This window comes from Rhea americana, unplaced genomic scaffold (assembly GCF_003343005.1).
Source record: "Rhea americana isolate MKP2758 unplaced genomic scaffold, rheAme1 scaffold_199, whole genome shotgun sequence".
Lineage (NCBI taxonomy): Eukaryota > Metazoa > Chordata > Aves > Rheiformes > Rheidae > Rhea > Rhea americana.
The window spans coordinates 1,471,337-1,495,692 of NW_028186138.1; the positions used below are offsets into that span (position 1 = coordinate 1,471,337).

Genomic DNA, 24,356 nt, shown 5'->3' on the forward strand with positions numbered 1-24,356 from the left:
TTTGAGTTTCTGGCCCTCCTCCTGCTGACAGCTATGACTTGTCAGTGCCATAGCTAAGAGTGGTCTCTCCCACTAGCACCAGTCACGGCCTCCCTCTTACCAGCTCTTACCCCTATCAGAAATAACAAGCTAGCTCCTCAGTCAGATCTGGCCTKGTCATTTCTGCTGCTCTGCAGCCATAGGAGCTGTCTGCACCTTGCAAGCTTTTTGACAGCAGTTGTGAAGGAGTGTGGGGGTGAAGAGGATCTTCTCCCATAGGAGAGGTATAACAGAAACCCTTCTTGTGGTTGGTGACCCTTCTTGGGGGTGAAGAGTGATTCTGTGATTGAAGGTGGCCTGGGAGGCCTCCTACATGCTCCTCTACCATATCTGATTTCTCCTTCCTTCTGCAGTTCCTATCTTGAGGTCCTTGGAAACTTCCACTGTTTTTCACTGTGCTGCTTGGTTTTCTGTCTACTGTTCTGGCTTACCTCTTGAAACCTTCCTTGAACACCAAAGGTCCCTGAAAGCTTTGTTTAAATCCCACTGGCTATTCATGGCTTCTCTTCTCTGACCACAAATACTCCCAAACCCCTTTGAGGCCCCTTGCCATAGCCCCCCAGATCAGAAGATCAGTCTTCTATCCTGATAGTACTTTCATTATTTTATCCTTTACTTTGTGCAGCAGAGTTTCTATGACTAAGAAATATTAAGCGACACTGCATTGCTTTTTTGTCCATTGTATTGTAATCTCCTTAGGGTCCTGACCAGCATCTGCAGCCACCTTCGGGGATAGTAATGCTATTGTAAGAAGACCTTGGTGGTCTTCAGTCTCTGCTGCTTGTTGTCATCATTGAATGAGGAATTACCTCATCTGAAGAAAAAATATCCAGGATACCTCCCCAGTTTTCTCTCTTAAGAGCCAAAGTAACTTGTTTTTGAGTGCTTTTTAATGAATTAAGAAAGCCCAGCAGTAGCTTTTGAACATAAACTTACTATTAGATTTCCTTTTCTCTATGTTCTTTTCTGGTACGTTATTTGGTAAAAGGAAAGATTGACGGAAGTCATAACACTTTGATTTTAATTTTTGTTATGTTGTTTTCCCCAACAAAATCATTTGATTTTRTTTTCATTTTTAATGGAAATTAAAAATTTTAATTTTTAACTGAAACAAGCTGGTAGGTTACTCCTAAGCTTCTACTATTCAAATATAAAATAAATAATCCTGAAACTATTTACTTACAGAATATGGTAGTAGCATCTGTGCCATTAAAAACAGAGCTGATTGAAAGTGTTCCAGAGTAATGARTTTTTGCTGATACATGATATTTCTTCAAAGCTGAGAAAGAGAGAAGGAGTTCTCATTGATCAACCTGATGATTATAGCAGTAGAAAGAAAATAAATTTACAAAAAAAAAAAGTTAAACCTTTATTACTCCATAAAAAATTTTACTCATCTTRTTTAGGTATGGAAGCTGGAAGCCTATTCTAAGCTTACTCAGGCAGACATTTGAATCTGTGTAAATTAGAAGTTCATAGTCTCACTTTCTCAAACAGAAATGTTTAGYTTTATCTGAAGACAGAAGTTTTGTTGGTTTTGTTTTTGAGAATGCTTTGGTTCTGATCCCAAGGAGAGCAGAAAGGAATTTTCAAGTATGAAAATTGCAGTGAGAGGGAATTGTCGGCCTTTAGCTGTGTTTTTAGCAAAAAGTTTCTGCATACATTAAAGTGTTTTGAATTGTTAACACTTGTTTAAAATAGTAAGCTGTTTCCTGAGATAAGAAAGAGAAGTCAATTCTGAAACAGTACTTGTGTAAATAATTGTATGAATTATATATATATTTTTAGACCAGACAGTTTCAGATTGAATCATTAAACTAATTTTAATTTATACCTAGTCTCTTTTTGCAAAGTGAACATGCTTTATTGGCTAAAGCTACAATTAATACATGAAGACAACTTATATATTTGTACTATTTGCACGTATTAAAGTGAAATTAATGTGCTTTTTATGTCTGAAAATGCATGAGAAACATAGAGCAATGCATGGCAAACATGCATGCAGGTTGTAAGAGGCTCATTATGTTTCAGACTGTAGGTGTTTTTTCAGAATGAGAACAATACCTGTTTTGGACTTCTGCAAGGCAATGTTTTTGCACTCGTGCTAACTTCTCATTGATTAGAGTCTACTATTATGGGTCTCAGATGTCAATGATGTGTCAGTATTTCATGTAACTCGTATGTAAAATGGTGCTGAACTTCTAAAAAAAACATATTAGGGTAGTTAGTTGATGGATGTGAGCTGAACTATATTACCTTTTTCAGCTTTATATTTCATATAAAATATTTCAGATCCTTAGCCTTGACCTGTTCTTCTCTGAATATAACAAAGAATATAACAGAAAATGCAAAGAAAGTATGTGCAGAAGCATGTTTTGTGCTGAATTCTGTTTAGACTTGTTCTCTGGATGTTCTAAAGCTAGCTATACAGAATTTTAGTTATCTATTTTAATTAATATATTAAAGTCTCTGGTACGATTTTAAATACAAGCTTTCATGTTAAATTGAGTTGAACAGAGATAGGCCCTGAAGGAATGGGTGGGAATTGAGTAGAAGTTTTTGTTTTACTAATACATTGAATAAGAGKTTTTTTTTTTAATTAAAAAATAAAGTAGCAAATGTTAATCCAGATAATGTCCTTCCTTCATTTTCTAACCGTTTAAATGTGTCCTATATGGTTTTGCCTACTCTTCTGACTTGTTCATAAGTCCCCTGTATGCTAGCCTGTTTTTTCTTTCCTTTTCATCAAAGCTGTTCTTACAACACTTTCCTGACTAAAATCCATCACCTGTATTCAGTCATGATTCTTGAACATTAAACTGTGGGACTGACTGAAAACTTTCTTGAAGCCTTCCTTGGCCTGCCTTGCTCTTCTGATTCATCCTTCAGCAACGTCTTGAGTAGAGCTTCTTCCTTTCTCACCACTTTAATGGAGCTCTACAGAGCTGTGCTTTTATTTTTTATTTTAAAAACTCTTTCACTTCTGAAGTACTTCACTTCCTGATTTATACTACTGTCTTTACACCATTGGCCCTGCTTGTATATGCTTCTTACTTCTTACTCCTTTCCATTATTTAATTCTGACACTCAGAAATCTTTCAAAGCACCCATTTTCTGGTTGGTCTCCTCCTACAGACAGCATCAGAATCTATTTTTTTCTTTCAATCAAGCAAGCTCAAGGCAATCTGTGACTTTTCTTTTTGCATAATGGATAAAAAATAAAATACAAGAAAAATCTGTGTCTGTACTGCTGCTTCCTCTATAAAATCCAGGTCTACTTTTTATTATTTTTCTTTGTCTAGACAGCTGAAATTCTTGTGCAGACCCTTACTTCCTGTCCTGCTGGTGGTTACTTCCTCTTCTTCAGCTTCCAATAGCTACATGGCATTTCTCCTGTCCTCTAGTATGTGCAAATTCCATGGCTGATATTGATGTTGTTGCTTATAACATAAAGCTTGCGACATCCTTCTGTTTTTAAATTCCTCAGCTAGATTCCCTTTATTTTGGGACGCTTAAAAGTCAAATTTCTATCCCTGCTTTCAAGGTTTTTCTTAATACATGCCTTTCCACTTGCCCATTTGTCAGTGTTATCACTTGTGTCTTCCTTTGTGCTTTACCAGCTAAGGTATCCTCTGTTTGCCAGCAACTTTGTTAGTCGTCTTCCCTGCTGGCCTGGGACAGAATTATCCTCTTCAACTGATCCATAAAACCACCGTCCTCTTCTTTAGATCGTTTCTTGAAATCTACTTTCCCCAAGCTACTTGTTGTATCTTTGTATTGTTTTGCAGAGTTTCTAGAGTCACAMTTCCCTAGCAGTGCTGGAGTTTTTTAGTGCCATTAATATACAAACAAACTAAAATACCATACTTTTCTGAGCAATAATTAATGTTTTTATCCACTGAATATTTTACTAGTAAAATAGTTTCTATATAAAAACAAGGGAAAAAATGTAGAAACCTATCTTTTGTCAGTGGTTACATATGTTAGATATCCTTAGGTGGAGTTATTACAAGTGAATGATAACAGGTAGACTAGTACTTAATTCTGTCATGGAAGTATATTTTCAAAGAGTTTCATCATCAGTTCTTCTTGAGTAGACCTGGGAGAGCAGATATTGGTCTGATAGAGCTATGTCAAAACTGAAGGTGGTACATCAAAAAAACAGTGGCTTTGCTGGTGAACACTACAACAAAAAATCATGTATTCAGTCTCTTTTGCTATTGTTCTGCAGAAACTATATTATGCAAATATTATCATTACTACCAGAAGATTTTTTTAGATACATAATTTAATTTCAAATACCTATGACTGCGTAAAAATAGTTATGTCTGATACTGTCTTTTGAACTAGTGTTGGTTTGCTTTCTGGATAAGGAAASAGAAAATATGAACTCTTAGTACAGAGGAGTTATTAAAAACAGTTGATTGAAAAATTCTTAATCAGATCAATGTCATAAAAATGGAAAACTTCACTGGAGTATTTAAATTGTTAAAGCTATTCAAGTCAAGCTGAATATTTGACTTTGTTTCAACTGTAACATTAATGTTATTTTGATCTTAGTATAGTTGCTTCCAGTTTCTGAAGTATATTTTAAATATCGTAAGTTAGAGTTTGTAATCAGATTGGGCAAAACCAAATTCTTAATGAGTTGAACTTTTTTTTTTTTTAAGGTGTTTAATAATGTTCTTGCAAAAATGTCTTATGAAAAACAAGGTCTGAGTAAAATCACTCATTAAAAAGATTTTTTAAAAATGTGAACAATTAATTAAAAAACTCCCCAAACTTCCTGTATTGATGTAAAAACATACAGCATAGGAATCTGGTGCTCTGATATTATTTTGTAATGTCAATAAATTCCGGAAGTACAAAAGTATTCTTACATATATTCTTATGGTCTGAAATTAATCTTCTCCAGTAAATTTTGGCCTTTATCATCAATTGACGCTAAAAAAATGGAAATAATTTAGATATTTTATTTGAAAATGCAAGCAATGCAAAGCAATAACTGGAAGAATCAGCAGTTAAAACTTCGAAACAGTTTATGAAAATACTAAACAAGCTTTTGACAGCTGTGGGGTCTTTTGTGGGAGGAACGTRTATTTTCTTTAATTTATTCAGTTTTGATATTTAAAAGATGAAAAGATGGGAAAACTACTTTTYATCTTCAAGTCAATCTGTTGAATAAAAGGTAGTTACAAAAGACTGAGACCTAGGACATGGAAGCATTTTTAATGCGTAGGGGAAGTTATCTACGGCATCTGAAATAGTCACCTGAACTCTCACAAGTAGAGCGAAATAGGTTAATCTAAAAATGGACTGATGAATTACATTTTAGAAGTATGTTTAGAGATTGACGTTACCTAATAAATATATATAACAATGAAACTGTGCTTATTTAACGTATTTAGGCTTTGTTCTGTGCACAAAGCAAAAGAAAACGTACTCTCAATTTTACCAGAAAGTGGCAGAGGAAACTTGCAGCATAGTAGTCACAGTGGTATTTTATATGGTTTGTGGTTATAATGTAGATGCTTCCCAAGTTTAATGAGCAATTTGGAGGAGAAAAATGTGTGTGTGTGTGTGTGTATATGTATATATATTATATAAAAGGGGGAAAAAACGTTTAAAATACCAAATTATCCTTGAGTATGGACAGACTTTAGAAATACCTAGTTTAACATTTTCATTGGTGATACTAATAGAACATTTTCAAGTTACATCATTGCCTACATGACAATTARTTTAGTTCACTTGCTTGCTTTAATGGCATACAAATGGAAGTTGGAGGTATAGCAGTAGATAAAATAAGGACAACATTAATGAAATGATCTTACTCTGAATTTCCTCTGCTCCTCTCTGCAGAGGTAATACAGAGTTAAGCATGGGATTTAGTGTCTGCTGAGCATAGAGCCTTTTGTCCCAGAAGACAGTGCCCTGTGTATGACTACGTAATATATCCTTTATTTGTTAAAAATGTGAACCTTGTTTTCTTAAAGTGCATGCTCTGTTTTGTGCAAGTGTTCAGGTACAGTTCAGTCCTATTTTTCAGCTATGTTAAGAGTATATTAAAAATAATATTGTTATTTCTATGTCCATTTACATTTGATCACTGTTCTGGAAGTTGTCTGAATTTCATGGCTTTAAAAGCATATACCCACACATTGGCTTTTCCAAGTGTATTTATGTATGACGAACAAATTGTGGCCCGATGCTACTGAGTTTCTACAGATAAATTACCTCTCACCTTAACTTTAGTACTCTAACTAAGAAGCTTTTATTTCAGTTATAAAACTAAAGAAGTAGGGTGACTTTTGCATTAACAATCTGCTTTAGTCTTATTTTTCATATAAAGTTAGAACAAAGTCTTTTTTGAACTCAAGGAAGCTGTGCAGTTTTGTTAACTGTATTTTAAGACAGTGATCCAGGAGTGTGATCTCCCCTTCCGTATCTGTGATAACTGTCTCTGGTTGGCCTATGTTTATATAATTTTTATACTCTTTGGTTTGTAATCAGTGTTTTGGGAATCTTTCCAGCTTTGGATTTGCAATTTCCTGAGTATTCTCCTCTTATSTCCTATTGCTAAATTATTTTCAGTGTTTGTGTAGTACCAGGAGTTGTGTTAAATTCTACCCTGGAGCATGTCTCTTGAGGTGGTATATGTTTTTGTTTTGTTTTCACTTAAGCTGTTCATCTATAGTTCATGATCTTATCTGCTCTAACAGTCATGATAATTTAGACTTTAAATTATGCTTAGTCCTTGATGAGCCATGGCAATAGGCAGAGGGGATTTAATAGGATAGTAGAAGAGTGATAATTTACACTGAAAGGTGTATTTATTCKTGTTATAATAACTTGTTTAGTCTTGTGTACTTTTGGCTTTGACATCTAGTGTAGGTTCCACAACTGCCTGGAGAAAATCAATAATACACCATTTTATGTACTAGAGTAAAAGAAGGGCGTGCAGGGTGAGATGATGCTATTATTTGCTTTAACTCTTTGAAGTCCAGTGTTTTTCATCTTGGACTGAATTATTAAAGTGAATGATCTAAAGAGACTAATTAATTACTTTACCGCAAAGGAAGCTGAGGGAAGTAGATTACAATTTTGATCTCTGTACAAAAAGGTTTGTGTGCTAGTTGAATTAATCCCTTGAGAACCTTATGGTTTGCCGTATGTCCAACAAAAGGGTACTTGTTTCCTTATGAAAACACACTGTGCATACCAACATTCCCTTGACAGAACTGTAAGGCTATTCAAGTTGTTGATCAGCATTTCCCACTTGTGTTAGCATTTAGTCACCTACTTGGTTACTAGATGTTACAAGAATGTAGTCTAAATTTTTCTTTTAAGTTCAAGTGAAAATCAGTTGTCATAACTGTAAGCTGGATAGACTRAAAATACCGTGAAATAATTCATAACTGATCAGAGCTTCAGCATTTATGTGATGTGATGAAGCAAGCTTGTCTTGACTTTTTGCAGGTACCTCTACAGTAGACTCCTGCCTCCCAAAAAATTTTTAAAAGAATTGTCACATGCCCAAATTTGAAGACTAATAAAAGCAGAGAATACATATCAGAAGTGTATATGATTACTTGACTTTTCTCCTTAGATGTTTCTACTTTTTTTTAAATCCGCAGTCCATCCCTACCCCACAGACCCTGAGGGCCCTCCCCATGATCCGTGCAAGGGTCAGTATGTGCAGTGACAGCCTGTGCTTCTGCTATGCTTTTTTTCCTGTTGTGGGACATTTATTTCATTCTCTCCGCTTTCTCTAGCCATATTTTTTTTTTCACAAAATGTTTAGAAATCTTTTAGACTGCTAAATTGAAACATACTGGCCGGTTTCAATCAAGAATTACTGCAAGCCTATGGGACATAGAGATGGGCATCACAAATACAGCAGAAATGTCCAGCTCTCCTTCTCTTAGGAAGCAAATATGAAAAGCAATATAGCTTCCTTTATAGAAATACTTGCTTCTTGAAATTAATAGGTATCCCACTCTGGGGGGGTGGGGAAAGTATTTTAAATAATTGCTTCTCACCAGATGTTTTCCTGAGGGTTTCCTATCTTTTAATCTTTATATTTCATATCTTTTAACTTTATTTTGTCTTCCTTACTGTCAGCCCTCCACTCTGAGAAAACTGGTACTGTAAGCTACTGCTTCGTTACTTATGCGTAGTACATAGCATTGTATATGAACATATTAACAAAAAACATAGTCCTAGCTGTCACATATTAAGAAAAAAATAATTAACTTTTTGCCTGAATTACATCTTTCATCAAAGACAGTTTTCACATTTTATTATGCCTGTAAACTGGTTCCTTATCTACTTGCGGTGCTCATTACATCTCTCACCTTTTCCTGCAGAAGCTTGCAGTGTGAAAGCYGCTTCACACTTCTGTTTGCTTGCCCTCTGGCTTGTGTGAAGGCATACAGCCTCTAGCATCCSTTTTTTCGTAGTAGAGCATGAACTTTGTTTGTGTACTTGCATGCTTTTACTAGCCTTCCTAAGATACTCAGAGCTGGGAAAATTAAAATAAAGAGGTGTTGTTAGTCTGGAAGATGTTAATACCTATCATCTTGTTTGTCCTGGAGACAATGATATTGGTAGCTGAAACTGGCAGCTCTGACAGCTCTGGACGTCAGTGATCATTATTCAGTCTTAGACATGCTTACCCTTGGGGTTTTTATAGTTCCTAGATTTTTTTTTCTTTTTTTTYYTTTTTYYTTTTTTTTGAAAGATCAGAAAAGTATTCTGTAGCTGTTGTCTTGTGTTGAAGCAGAGCTACCATCAAGTTAAGGCTTTGCAGCCTCAATGCAAAGRTTTGACAGCTGACAGTGTTGAGGAAAAACTGGGAAGCTTCTGAAATTGTGTGTGTATGGGTTTCTGTTTAAAACAATGATAACAATTCTCTTTAAAAAAAACAAACAAAAACCCCAAATCTGTCATTGAACTTCATATTAGTCTTGCACAGATCTAAACTTTGTCATTCTTGGTATCCTACCTACAATAATATTCTCATGTGTTAAAGACAGCTAACCAAAATCTGAAAATTAAATAGCTTACTAAGATTCACAGGAAGTAATATTCTCATTTTGAATGATTATAAGAGTTCCCCAGTACAAGAGAGACATGGAGCTGCTGGAGAGAGTCCAGCATAGGGCTACGAAGATGATCAGAGGGCTGGAGCACCTGCCCTATGAGGAACAGCTGCGAGAGCTGGGCCTYTTCAGCCTGGGGAAGAGAAGACTGGGGGGGGGATTCGGGGGCAGGCGTAGCTCAGTTGGTTAGAGCGTGGTGCTGCTGATGCCAAGGTTGCAGGTTCATTCCCTGTATGGGCTACACTGAGAGTTGGACTAGATGATCTCCAGAGGTCTCTTCCAACCTTACCATTCTACGATTCTATCAATGTGTACAAGTACCTGAAGGGAGGGTGTCAAGGGGACGGGGACAAACTCTTTTCAGTTGTCCTGTGTGACAGGACAAGAGGCAATGGGCAGAAATAGAAGCACAGGAAGTTCYGCCTGAGCGTGAGGGGGAATTTCTTCCCTGTGAGAGTGACAGAGCCCTGGCCCAGGTTGCCCAGAGAGGTTGTGGAGTCTCCTTCTGTGGGGATCTTCATGGCCCACCTGGATGCAACCCTGTCTAACATGCTGTAGGTGACTCTGCTTGAGCTGGGAGGTTGGACTAGATGATCTCCAGAGGTCCCTTCCAACCTTACTGATTCTGTGATTCTATGATTCTCACTTTGTATTCTGTCCCAACAAGTAATTYCAAAGTATTTCCAAAATACAGTTATAACTGAACTGTAGTATAATGGTCTTCGTATTGGTTCTAGAAATGCTCCTAATTCCATCTTTGTCCATGAGTATAATATGAAGTATAAAGGAAAATGTTAATAGGCAAGTTAAAATTAATGTAATAAAGAAAAGGTGCTGGGATCTGAAACTGGTTTCCCAAAGGCAGAAAATGATACGATTGGGCCAATCATAAAAAATATCTAAAGACCTACCTGTAGGACTTGAACAATGTAGAAGTGTCTCACATAGATACCCTCATCCRTTTTACTAATAGCATTAGCAAGAGATCAGATCTTTGGAAATATGTAGGAGTTGGGTTGCTGTGCATTCTATGTGTTAGGGTATGTATGTGTGGAGATACGTTTTAGTTTATATGGAGTTACTTTGAAAAACTAGAGCTTACTAAGCAAAGAGCATATTGACTTCTTAGTGCTTACTTTAGCTGGGCGGTAATAAATTTGATTCTTGAAACAGTAACCGACTGTCATAAACAAAAAATGGACTGAAGTGACTACAGGAGAGTCTACGAAATCAACAYTTKGRAWKKTTTYCMWTTTTTTTTGTTTTGTTTTGGAGGAAGGGAGTTGTTATTAGATGATTTCAGTTACAGGTGGCTGTTTGTATTTTGTATTTGGACCCATTTGTATTTGGATATGTATGTATAGTAAATAATTCTTACAATCTATGTTTTAATGAGAAAATCTTCCACTTTTTTTTCCCATCTTTTTAATTCCTGTATACTTTTTCCCGCTTTTCATATCTTTCCTTGGCCTCTAAAGTATTTCTGACATTCTTCTTGTCCTGTCTCAAAGGTGTTGGTAGTAACTTGATGGTGTGAGAGTCCTGAGACAGCAACTTAATTTAGGGACAGGCACAAATGCTTCCCTACTGAACTACCACTCTAATGTCTTCAGGACTCTTTTTTTTTGAAACCTAGAGTTATTAATGAGTAGGAATTGTTGGGGGCAAAAGCATGTCCTTCAGGAAGTGCAACTCTCCTTAACTTGATAGAGAAGATAATTTTAGGAGGACCCCCACACACACACCCCTATAGACAGTGCGTAGACTACTGTCTAATAAGGTGTTCAGAAAGTCAATGTGCATAATAAAAATGTAGAAATAATTAYTCATTTAAGATTTATTTTTATACTGTGGTATTGAAATTGTGTAAATCTTTTCTGAGCTTTGGGCATATTTTGTTTTTACTTCTGGTGAAGCATTTTTCATCATTCTAAATGTAACTTTGTTATTTTAGTTATTGGTGGTGTTCAGTTAGTTTTGCATTGTGATCATATTTTGACCATTTTCTATTCTGATGGGCTGAATAAAATGAAAGCATTACGAATACTCTGAAATATGTCACTGTTTATTCTCAAGCTGAAACTGACTGATGCCTTTTTTATCTTTATCCTTTTTTGAGAATAAAGACCAGCTTCTTCATGATGAAGTTTCATCTTCAGTGTCACAGCTTGCAACAAAGGTAAATATCTGTTCTTTGAAAGTGTAATGTGTTTTATATTGTGTGTATTTCACTCAGTGTCAGTTAAGAACTTACTTTTCATGTACAGCCTGAATTGAGGCTTATTTATGCACTTCATGGATGATATTTAAATTACTTATGATTCTTCCTCGTACTGATGGGGGTTGGTACTCCTCAAAGTAACATATTAGTAATGTAATAGTAGTTGAATAAAATAGCTGGCTGACTTCCGTTCATTATTGCAGAAAGGCATCTTTTCACCATTTTTTTTTTTTTACTCCAAATAGAAGTTATATGTATTAAAAAMCAAAAAGATGGCTAACTGAAATTCAGTCTAAAGCTATAATARACAATGAAAACATTAAAAATAAAAGGAATTTATGTTATTTATTGCATACTTTATATGCAACTCCGTGGGCTCTCTGACTACAAGAGGTTAAGGTCCTTTCTTTTCTGAAAGAGATACAAAATAAAGTATGCATACAAGTGAAAATTCTTTACCTTGATATGTGTCCAAGAATTTTTTTGAATGTTCTTAAAATACATTAGTAGAAGATGAAAGAACTGAAAATTGTTGTTATATGCTAGAGCTTGTTTTAAAATTCCATAGGTACAGGGAAAAACATTTAAGATGGTTTCATTAATGTAATATGATACTTTACWTTAATATGTATAAACTGAACATCTGCATCTGTTACTTTTTTTGTTCTACTTCAGATGCAGCATGGTTTTCACTGAAAGTAGAAGTCAGGTTGTACTACGTACTTTTTTTTCCTTTATAGAAAAAACAGATTCCTTTTTATGAAAACGTAAACTACTCATTTTATGCCAAGCGATGAGTATTAAACTAATTTTAGTATTTTTTTTTTTATATGAAACCCTTTTAGTTCATTTCTTAATCATTCAGGAAGGTTTAAGTGTGTGTTTTGATTTCAAGAAAAAAGTCACCAAGTAATCCACTGAGCTGTAGTATTTCTGTATAATAAAACAAAACGCCCTTATGTTAGAAATGGGTTCACAAAAAAGCTCATTATTATTCTCATCTTCTGATAGTTTATTGTTGTTAATGAAAGCACRTCATTTTTTACTGATGCTGTTCTGTCTTAGAAGCTGGTAAGAGTGATACTCCAGAAGTTCTGAAATACTGAATAATTGATTAAGGCTTGATGAATGTGTGTGGCCTTTTAAGTATGTGTACTTCATGAATATATCGTTCTCTGTATTGAAGCTATATAATGAAAAACAACAAAGTTCTTTGAAGAAAAGGGAAGTGAATTGGTACATCTGCTGTTTAGGGGAGATACCCTTCATTGCATCTTAAAGCCTGAGTTTTAGGCGAATSCTAATTTCTATTCACACAGAAAAGCATTTGAGCTAGGCTTAGAGGTGCACAAGTATGTGTGAGCTAACTTTAATGGTAGGGGATGTGGGTTGGAAAATGATCTTAATGTTTTCTCATGCAGGAAGCTRTTGGCTTAGCAGTGAGCACTTGCTAAGTTTTCTGGTTTCATCTTCACAGTTCTCCTGAAAGACAGGTATAACTGGTTAAAAGCCTTGTGGCATTTCAAAGTAAGGAACTGTGAACCCTCTAGTGGTACACTGGGAAATGCAGAAGTCTAGCATATGTTCACATTGCACTGGGCCCTTTGGCCTTGACTAAGCTAATCTCTGGTGTTTTATCAAAGTGTAGAAATTCTGAGCTAAAAGTATAGTGAAGGCATCATCTACAATGATGATTACACCTACCTTTGAAAAGAAAATAGTTCTGAGGTGAAGAAAAAGTAATAACATGAGATTGGAAATGCTAGGACATTCTGATAGGGTCAGATTCTGGAGTTTCAGTTCATCTGAGATGCAGAATTGAATAACTCTTGCTTTGCTCCTCAGTAACTGGTTGAATTGTGAACTTTMTTCATGCAAAGTGGTTTGATATCTTGAACAAATCTGGAAGTGTGTGCAGAGGTTCTTCATTTTCTATTACTTGAATTGTTACATATTATGGATAGCTTTCCTGTAATGTAATAACAACACTTCTGGAATAAAAGCTGAATGACCTCTTTTATAATAAAAAACACTTAGTTGTGACTTCACTGAACTGTAAACTATTTATATGGCAAATTCCATCTCCAGCCCCCTCCCTGATTTTCAGGAGGAAGGAGTGGCCCCTTTTGTTGGGGAAGAGGAACAGAAGCTGTAGAACAAGCAATTGTTTCTTAGTTAAGGTTGATAGGAAAATCTGTTCTTTTTGTTTACCATTAAAAAAAAATCTGCAAGCGTTTGAATGTCTATAATTTGACGGGTTTAATTCACCAGTTGTCAATCCTATGATGTGAAAATACTTGAAGTTCTGCTAAAATTGGCAAAAATATAAATTTCTGGAAATCTCATTTCATACATGCTGAACAGAGTGTGTATGTGTGTGTGTGTTTTTTTTTTATTTATTTATTTTTTTTTTAGGATTAGCTGCTTAACTACAGAAACATGCCAATTCTTGTTGCAGATATGGAGAAAGAATCCCCTGTAATTGCTCTTTTTGGTCCTAAGGACTGTTGTCATGTGGCTTGTCATTGTCCACAGAGAGCAGCTTCTGTGCGCCAGGGCCCTGCTGGTCAGGCAGTTGGGAAGCAGCAAAATTTAACCAGGATGTATCCAAACTATCAGTAGTTTCTCAGATAGAAAGCAATACCATTTTAGTTAAAGTAATATTCCAATGCATTCTAATCTCTTGCTTTGAAACATTTACATATACATGATAAACAGTTACATTCTCCTCAATTCCTTAATATTATTCTTTGAATAAATTTAATTTTGTGCTGGTTCTTTTAGCCTTGATAAGGTGTAAGCATACATTAATCACATCCACTTTATCAGTTAAATTTACAAATAGTCTTTCTCTTTAGTATATGTTCATCTATATCTATGTATATTAGTTTTGTGATGTAAGTTTTCAGTTTGTTTTTAGAAGGGACTTACTCTTTTAGTATATAACCAACTGCTAGAATTCCCAGATGGTTATCATTTAGCTGTGATTTCTAGTGTATGTTCCATTTTTCATGAATATTTTTACCCACTGGTAGAGCTCTCATGGTGAATTATGTGCCTTCAACAGTAAAATTGTCAGTGATGCTTTATTGGCTTTTGGCAGGCTTTTCAGTTGTTCGTTCATTACCTGATAAGGGTGCCTGCCAGTATAGGAAGCTTAGAATTATGTGAATAATCAGAATTCATTGATGTGGAGAAGACTAGTATACCTAAAGTCAGCTATTTGTAGTAATCCTTCTCAAGTTGGTAGGCTTCTGAACCTAAGAGGAGGTGTCCTTCTCTGAGGCACTTACATTCAAAGTGGATTGTCAGTAGACATTTGTTTCCTGATTTTATCTAAAGAAGGAAAGAATTATAGTCAATATATGCAGTTTGTATGCAGTTAAATCGTTTGAATCAGTATAGCAACAAAGCAGAAAACTCATACTGTTAAGGACTGAGTTTATAGAATGAGGCTCAGGAGGTGAATTGAGGGAAGCTGTGCTATATGTACAAGGCTGTATAGAAGAAAGTGGTTAGATAACGTCAAACTTCAGAGGGTGCTTGACTTGATAAAYGATTATTGCCAGAGGAAAGATGACGTTGCCTCTGACTTCCAGAGTCTGTGGTGGTTGTCCAATTCTGACATCCTTTAATTAACACAAGTACAAGAGCATGGCATAAGGAAAGCAGTATAAGTGTGAGGAGCTGATGGATTGGGACAGCCCCTTTCAGCAGGGATGTCTGGTAGGCCAGATCCTACCTTCTTGCGAAACTTATCCTCAAGAATCAGTCTGACAGATGGACACTGATACTGGAAGCATCATCAAAGCAGAGGAAATGGGAGTGAGAGGGAGAAACAGCAGACAGTTTTACTAGGGATAGACTATGTCCTTCACATGATGTTCTGGAAGTGACAACTTGTGCTACCARTTTCAGAAGGTATGATAATTAAATGGCAGTTTTTTTCACGGTGGAGGAGTAGAGTACTTAGGAATTTAATCTGCTGAAGTGGGATCTATGCTCAGGACTTGAGATCTTTGAATGCCTATTAGGACAAATGATGTTTTTTCAGTAATCTGCTAGTTGGTTGATTCATTATATCTGTATGTATATATATGTATTGTACTTCTGCAGGTTTTTTTCAGGTGATTGCAGAGAACACTGTACTGCACAACCTTTTAAACATCTGAAATGGAAGATGGGGAGAAAGCTTATTAATGGCTATTCTGATAGGGATGTTCCCTGCTGTCGTAGTCAAACAAGCATGAGACCAGTTAGGTGTCCACAGTCCTACCTGATATAATATTGAAAAGCCTCTGATTTATTTCTCATAGGCATTTTGAAAATTCGTAGACTGCAGCATCCAGTAAAGCCTCCTAAAGGTCTGAATTTTGTAACGTGTGGTACTAGAATTCTAGTCCTTCTTAGTAGTGCTCTCTCTCATCTTTTCAGTTGCTTGTGGTCATCTCACTTGATTTTTTTAAAAAGCTTTTTGAATATATTCTAGTGGTGTCAGTCAGCTTCCCTTCCCTCCCCCCCCCCCCCCCCCCCCCTCCCCCCCCCCCCCCCCGAGGATCACTTCCTCCAAGCTCAAGAATGGTCCATCTGGATGAGTAGGAAAACAAGCAAAAGAGCCAGGAGACCTGTGTTGATGACCAAGGAGCTCCTGCCTAAACTCAGATATAAAAAGAAAGCATGAGGGATGGAAGCTGGCACAAGTGACATGGGAGAATATAGAGATGCCATCTGAGCATGTAGGGATGGGGTTAGGAAAGCCCATCATGGAGCTGAATTTGGTGAGGGAAGTGAAGGGCAAGAAAGGTTTCTTACGGGTATGGCAGCAGCAAAGGGAAGACCAGGGAAAATGTGGAACCCCCTGCTGAATGGGTATGGAGATCTGGTCACAAAGGACAAGGAGAAGGCTGAGGTCCTGAATACAGTCTTTGCCTTAGTCTTTCCTGGTAAGACCAGTCTTCAGGTATCCCAGGTCCCTGGGATCAATGGGAAAGTCTGGAGCAAGACTTGCTGTCAGTGCAGGAGAATCAGATTATGGACCATTAAATGGATTGGACATACACAGGTCCTGGGACATGATGGGGTGTGCTGATGAGTGCTGAGGGAGCTGGCCAATGTCATTGCAAGGTCACTCGTGGTAATCTTTGAAAGGTCATGGCAATCATGGGCGGTTTCTGAGGACTAGAAGACAGAAATTGTAAACCCTATCTTCAGGAAAGGCAAGAAGGAGGATCCTGGCAACTGCTGCCTGGTCGGTCTCGCAGCTGGGCAGATGACAGAGCAAATAATCCTGGAAACCATTGCCAAACATATGAATGACAAGAAAATGACTGAGGGTTGTCAGCATGGCTTTCTAAAGGGGAATCATGCCTGACCAACYTTCTATGATGAGATGATTGACTTAGTGAAGGGAGACCAGGGGTGGTGTTTACCTTGACTTTATTAAGGCTTTCAGTGCTGTCACCCATTACATCCTCAGAGAAACATGAGGTACGGACTAGATAAGTGAACAGTGAGGTGGACTGATAACTGGCTGAAATGCTGGCCTAAAAGAGTTGTGATCAGCACCATGAAGTTCAGCTGCAGGCCAGTCACTAGTGATTAACCCCCCCCCAGGTCTCGATATTAGGACCAATAGTGTTTAAAATGAAATTCAGCAAAGGGAAGTGCAAAGTCCTGCATCTGAGGAGGAATTACCGTGGCAGCAGTTCAGGCTGAGGGCCAGTCAGCTGGAAAGTGGCTTTGCAGAGAAGGAATCTTCTTGAACAGAAGAAAACACTTTTTYGCTGTGAGGGTGTCTGAGCACTGGAACAGGTTGCCCAGAGAGGTTATGGACTCACTGTCCTTGGCAATAGTCAAAACTTGACTGGACATGGTCCAGGGAATCTTCTGTAGCTGATCGTTTTTGAGCAGGGAGTTGGACTAGATGCTCTCCAGAGGGCCCTTCCAACCCCAACTATTTTGTGGTTCTGTGTATGTAGATCTCTCTTTGAAAATTTTTAGGTATAGTACTCTTGAGTTTTGTGTAGACAGTTAAATCTTAAAAATGAAATGTGGAATTTCTACAAGTGGTTTGATGGTCTAAGACTGTATCAGTAATGCAATTTCATGTTTTGAATAACCTCAGTCTCTTTATATAAGTAATTTTCTTGTGTGGAGGGGAGTCAGCTAACCAAAATACAGTTTCTTCTTTGCTTACTCACCTTAATTTGACATCCATTGCAAGRAAGCTAAGTGTTCTAGAGTCTGAGCTTTTTTTCCACATGCTCTGTAAGAGCATAAGAAATTCGCTACTGAATCAGATACAGGTCCATCATCTAGCCTCATATTCTGTCTTTGATCATTGCAATAGGAGATACTTTTTAAGGAGAGTGTATCTTGGCCACTTCTTTTAACTTGTTCTTCTAACACTAGGAATTACTGTTTTGGGATATAGAGGATACCCTCTATTTAGAGGGTATCTGTTTATGAACCTGCTGTCTGGGAATCTGTCTAGTGCTGGTTTGAATTTGGTGGTACTCCTTCTTTGCAGAAGGAAGATACAGAATTTCATGTGGTGTGTAAATAAGCACTTCTGCCTGGTTTAAATCTTCTCTTAGTTTCTTTGGGTACATCCTAGTTCTTTTATTATGGGATTTCGTGAACCACATTCAGCTTATTTGCTACCTTTGTGATTTTTGTATAAGTCAGKCATAACCCTTCTGGCTTCTCCCTTCCCAGACTAAAGAATGTCRGTCATCTTAGTCTTTCCTCATACTGCTGCTGCTCTACCCCTTGATAATTTTAGTTTTCCCTCTCTATCTTTTCCAGTTGTACTGCATTCTTCTGGGGATGTGGACAATCAAAACTCCGAACAGTACTGAACTGTTGGCAGCTGCAGAAGTTCACTTAGTGGCAACATGATGCTTTCTGTCTTGGTCCCTTAYTCCCGCTGATGGTGCCCAGCACTTTCTTGGCTTTTTGCCTACTGCTGCTACATGTTAGGCTGGTGATCTTGGAGAATAGCAACTTAAGATCTCTTTCCTGAGTTGTAACTACCAGCAGTTACACTTGTAGCTGCTGCAACTGCATTCTTGGTGGCATTGCACATGTAGGTGGCATTTGTCTAGGTTCTAAATTTTAAAGAAAATTGAAGAGAAATACATAACTACAGTAAGCTGGGAGTTTTCTGGGGAGGGCATAGGGAACTTGGGTTTTTGTCTTTAATCAGTGACAGAGTAACATGAGTCATAAAGACATAATCAAAAAGAAAGAGAACATTGTCTTAAAAAATAGTTCGGTGGTTAGAGAAAAGCTTCCTGAACTAGGAAAGAAGTACTTGACCTTTTCCTTTGTTAAGGTTTATATTTCTAAGTATGGTGCCGTTGAGAAGGCTAACAAGTGCGAGCTGTCCACTACTCTCCAGCTGAGTCAAGGGAGGGTTCAGGGGCTCAATGCAGGTATTATCCGATGCAGGAGCAGAGGCTTGAACGTGGTAGRTGGAGATCCTGGTTTAGCTTCACTCTTTCTTTCAGCCCAGTCCACTTAATATCCACAAGCCTTTACAAAATGGGCTTTACACACATTAGCAAAATATATTCTACTTGGACATTGCTCTTATGTGCATCAATCTGGCATCTTTTTTGGGGGGTGAACCAAGTAAATGGTTGAAGTGAAATGGTAAARTATCATAAAGGCTTAGTGTATGTTTACATTCAGGAGAGCTGGTAGAATAGTAAATCAGTTAACACTGTAGCAGGTTTCTTTCTTTCTTTCTTTCTTKTTTTTTTTCTTTTTTTTTTTTTTTTTTTTTTAACTTGCTATGTATCTGCTAAACACATGGATTCATTGTGGGAGTACTGCTTTGTGAAAATGTAAATTGGTACATGTCAAAGGAATAATACATGATCTTGTACGTAGTTACTGATTTACACACAGGTAGAAAGAGTGCACAGTCAGCCTTTTGTGATTTTTTTTTTATCTGCAGAATTGCACATATTTATCTGCTTGACATTGAACAGTCATTTTCTAATATCTGTAAATCAGCATGAGATTTAGAACTTTTGCATTTTTAACTTTAGATATTTAAAAATTTAAGTTCTCCAAATATCATGCTTTCTTTTGGCTAGATATGAATGGAATTTTATTATAAGATGTTTTTGGTCTATTTTTGGCTGGAGAATTGCTGAAAGAGTATTCAAAACAATGCAGTGGAAGTTAGAGTTGTATAGGTTAAATATGTATTATTTTCTAGATTAAAAAGTGTGTGTAGGTATATTATTTTTTAGATTATAAGTAAATGTATGTATAAAGAGCACGTGTAATTTAAGTTAGGCTAGTTGTCTGTATTAAATTGCTAGCCAAAAATCAATGACAGGCTTTTTTGTTTTTAATCTGCAGGTTTGTTATGTGGCAATGGCTTGATGAACCATCATTAGTGAAGAAAGATAAGCTTGTATAAAGATTAGATTGCTGAAGTATATTTTTGTCTTTTTCTAGTTTACAGGCCTAAAGGATTAAGACAGTAAGACTTGTTATGTGCTGTTTTTAATTGTGGATTTGCCTATGGTGACAGAAGTTCATTTCCCCCCTACACACTTCTTTTTCTTCCCAGCTGGATGCTGCAAAGTCATTCTGCTGTTATGGATTACACCTATTGCGTAAAGGTTTCTTTCAGTCTCCTATAATGGAAGGATTTTTTTTTAAGTACTTTTAGAGCCTGCCAATGTATTTAAAGCATACTATTCTACTTTCAAGAAATTCTGCTTTTGAACAGTCAAGAGTTGATGCGTTGGAGGTTCTTTTTTGGGGAGGGTGTTTGTTGTAGATGAGCTACTTTTGCRGTGAGAAGAATCCAAGACAGTAATAAAATCATCATGTTAAACATGGTACAGAATTTAACTGAGCAGCAGAAAAAGATAACAGGATTAGGCATTTAAGGCTAAAATTAAGATATTAGGCCATTTTTTATACCATGGTTGCATTAAATATTGAGTACAGCTTATGGAGGCTGATAGTTTAAGCACAAAGACTTGGTATATAGAGTTTTTTGTTTGATAGTRTTATCCACAGATTGTCTGTTTTTGTTTTGGTCCTATTGACAGAACCAGCCTTTTATGACATAGGTATAGTGAATATACCACAGGCATACAAAGTTGATGTTAGCTATTATATATATAAAATTTATTTTTACAAAACTAAAAATAGAAAGCATATGTTTAAWTTAAACATGAGTGTTTATTATAATCTGTGCTCACTTTATTCTCATAGTGAAAAATACCTATAGAAGTTGTTGCTTTCCTTGCAAAGTTTAGAGGAATGCTGTGATGTATGGTAAGATTAGGAGCAGGTTTAGGAAGAAGTGAGCAGAGTAGTTGCAGAGGTTGCAGTGAACTTGGCTGTTTTTGTACCTTGTCTGGCCATACATTGGGAATGAAAGTAGAATTTGCTCTGCCTAGTCTGGATCCATGTGTCTGCATCTAACCAAAATGAATTAAGAGTGATAGGAGAGGTCTGGCTTAGACTTTGCTCCTGGTCGTAAATGGACTTTTGTTGTGGTTCCTGAGTCTGAGAGCTGAGACTATTCAGTTATGGGTGAGGAAGGTGAGAAGTGGAGGTGTAGGACACACTGGAATAGAAGAACATGAGATAGAAACCTGCTGTGACTGGCACGCAGTAATGAGGGCACTGTTTCACTCCTTTAAATTACAAAAGCTGTGGGTATTTGTAAGCTGAGGAGTTAGTGGTACCAGTAATTTCCTGTCTGGTATTCAATTTGTAGGTGATCATTTCAAACAAATGTTTCAAGGCCTTGTGGGCATATCAGTTATATTCTCYAATTAGTATGAATTTGAAGTTTGTTTTAATTAATTTTCACTAATGAGTTCTGCAGAAAGGATGAAGCATGATAGATAATAAATTAGCCTTTACCTGTGTTGACAACTATAACTTAATTTTGATTGTCTATTATTTTCCATAGTGTATCATGTATATTTAATGTAATCTAGCAACATTGATAGAATCGCTGTGCTATTCTTATTAGATCCTGCAAGAATGAACAATGCTTTTCTGTTGTGCTGTGCACACATGTACCTATTCCTGTTATAGAGTCCCTAAGCATGCTCTTAGAAGAAAATTAATCAATAGGTGTTTCTTCACTCTGAGGGAAGGTAATCAAACCTTTAATTATGTTGAAAGTCTTTTTATGCTGTATGTTTAACTGTCCCAGTGAAGTTAAAGCGAGCAYGCTGTAATGCACCAGTGCCTCATGTTCTGCCTCACTGCTGGGCTAGCCCTCTTGCCATTCCCTATTGCTTGCAGGGGCCACAAGAAATAGCTGTAGTGAGTTAAAAGCAGGAACAATAAGTGCTGCTTCCAAAGCAGTTTAAATCTGCAGAGTTTCTGGTTTGGCCAGATGTCCTGCTGTTGCAGCCTCTTTTTCTAGTAATGCTTTTTCATTTAATTTCTCTCCCCTGAAACCTAGCAGCCTCCTGAGATTACTTTTCAAACTATGTAGATGCCCCAAACTATGTAGATGCCCCACGTCTGTCATCTTACGTGCGATAGATCAAACAAGCCAGCAGCTCCTACCTGCAGATGTGTGTCCAGGAGCCCAGCTGCACTGTTGGCATCACTTGCCAGCAGAGCATTGGCAAGGGTTTGTGAGCTTTGCTCAGCAGGAAATGCTTCTCGATGCTGTAACCCAACCCACATACTTTCAAAATGTTGCTATCTTCTGCAGACTTATAGGGCCTCTGTGTCCACAGCTGCAGAGCAGGAGAGGCTGCCAGCCAGCCACCCAACTAGTCAGTRCAGCCAGGCTGTACTCTGTGCTCCTAAGTATGTAATAGATGTTAATAACTATTTTTAATTCTCTATCTAGGTTCAAGGTGCAAGTTTCAGGGGTTGGAAGGAAGTGACATCTATGTTCAATAAAGATGATGAACAGCAATTGTTAGCAGGATGCAAGTCTCCAAAATCCAAAGGGTGAGTAAAACTGAGTATGTGCTATAGAAAATATGTAAACTGGAATAGGAAATATTTTGTGCCAGGTAGAGATGGTACTCTGAAAAGCAACAGAGCTTCAGCGATGGGAACTTGAATCGTATGGAAGGGTTTATGTCTTATTTCAAAATTATTTATGCTTTGAACTTAAAATGAATAATGCGTGCTATACTAGCAAGGACAGTTATTGAGGATKTTTTTTTGTGTCAGGAAGAGAAGAGAATTTAGCTGCATAATTTTTTTTATTGTAGAGAAGTAGTAAAGGTTTCTGAATCAAAGTCTTTGCCTCTACTCTGAAAGATAAATCATGGTCAAGTTTAGGAATCACTTTCTACATGCTTTAGTCTCTCCTTTGAGATCTTACCAACACCTAAAAGGGTTAAGCAGTGTAGCTGTACCAGTATCTTCCCTGTTAGAACTGAAGTGTTTGCTTGTAACAGTTTATCTACCGTATAGTTAGACTACTCTGTTCAGAAAATTGTTCTATCCTAGGAAGAGATACTATAACAGGTATATGTAGATTTTACCAGGATAGTTACCTTGGTTACAAACAGGAAAAAATGAGCCATCTATCTGTATAGCTGTTGAAGTGAAMTGTAAACTTTGATAAAGCTTGCTTTAGTATGTTTCATTTCCATTTTACATCGAAGAAGGTGTTTATGTATAAATACATTTCCATTTCATTTTGAGCTTGTTTAATAGAGCTTGCAAGAAGTTATCAACTACATTGTACGCCCAGCTGTCCCATTGCATGGGTRTTATTAAAACTCTGATTTGCTTTAAAGATTCTTTGCAATTGATGCTGAAATATAAGAACAGAAGACTTCAGTTTAAGTTTAGACTCACCTGTTGATGCTGCTGTTTCTGTTGGCCTGCTGTTTGCATAGCTTTTAACTTGTGATGAGAGTACATGCAATCTGAAATTGAATTACCACAAATGTGGAAAGCTATTTTAGTACTACTATGAAAATTGTATATATTTTAAGCTTGGATTTTWCCTCTATAATCATATCCCATGTTTTTTACTTTAAAGAAGAGTGAAACTTGTAAAGTCCTCTAGCCACAAAACACAAGGAAAGTGTTTGGATTCTGTGACCCTGAAAATTCTGGAAAATCTACTCTTAGATTCCAAATTGAGTAAAAGAAAAATCATTTTAAAGGTATTGGTTCAGTTATTTCCATTTAAATACAGTAATGTCAAGTTGCTTATTTCAAACTTTCCTTAATGAGAAAGAGCTCTTTCAATACAAATATTCAAAGAATTTCAGTGGTTGGTGTTTTTTTATTATTATTATTATTTGTCAAGGGATTTTGTGTGCTTGTAGCAGATAGTGCTTTGAGTTTGCTGTTTAGCTTATTGAATCCTGAAGTTTGTGTGCCACTCTGGTATCCACTCTTCCTTGTGTCTTGTTAGCTGATTACGTATATAAGCTTGTATATATGCTTAGGCATAAACATTTGACATTCTGTGTTTTTAAGTGCTGTGCCCTGAAAATGCAAATTAATTCAGATTGAAGATTCTTAGTGGGTTAAGAATATTAGGAATATCCTTTATCTCTGTCAGAGAAACACTAGATTACACACTGCTTGTTTTCTTGTTTTTTGGAGGAGGGAGATTTTGTTTGTTTTCATCAGAAATATGAAACTACTGTTGTCAAAATATCATTCAGATCTTTTCTTAAGAACAAAATGGAATCCATAAAATGGTAATAATGTATATCAAATATTTTAGGGTATAAGTTAAAACTTGGCAACATGATAACTGGTATGAGAAACTGACAAAAATAGTAAGTGAATGTTAAAGCTAGTGGCACACAAAATTCTTGCATAATCCTTCAACTATCCTACGTTGGTTTGTTGGTTGTTTTTTTTTTTAAGTCCTAAATTGTTCTAATGCATGCTAAAATACTTAGTATACTTCCAAAGGCTGTTCTGTGTAATTCATGGTGGGGGGGGGGCGGCTGTATAACAGCAGATGGTCATAATCAATCTACCTCTATTCATCACTGCAA

The 24,356-nt window shown here is 36.7% G+C and overlaps 1 protein-coding gene across 2 annotated transcripts in view; it reads left to right on the forward strand.

Annotated features, from left to right (window-relative positions):
- Positions 1-24,356, forward strand: part of TDRP (testis development related protein) — a 28,757-nt gene that overhangs the window by 914 nt on the left and 3,487 nt on the right. The window contains exons 2-3 of one of the 2 annotated variants that reach the window (XM_085303219.1): positions 11,263-11,322; positions 22,223-22,326. In XM_085303219.1, the coding sequence (XP_085159345.1) occupies positions 11,263-11,322; positions 22,223-22,326 (164 nt within the window). The remainder of the gene's footprint in view (positions 1-11,262; positions 11,323-22,222; positions 22,327-24,356) is intronic. The other variant, XM_085303220.1, reaches the window with a different exon arrangement.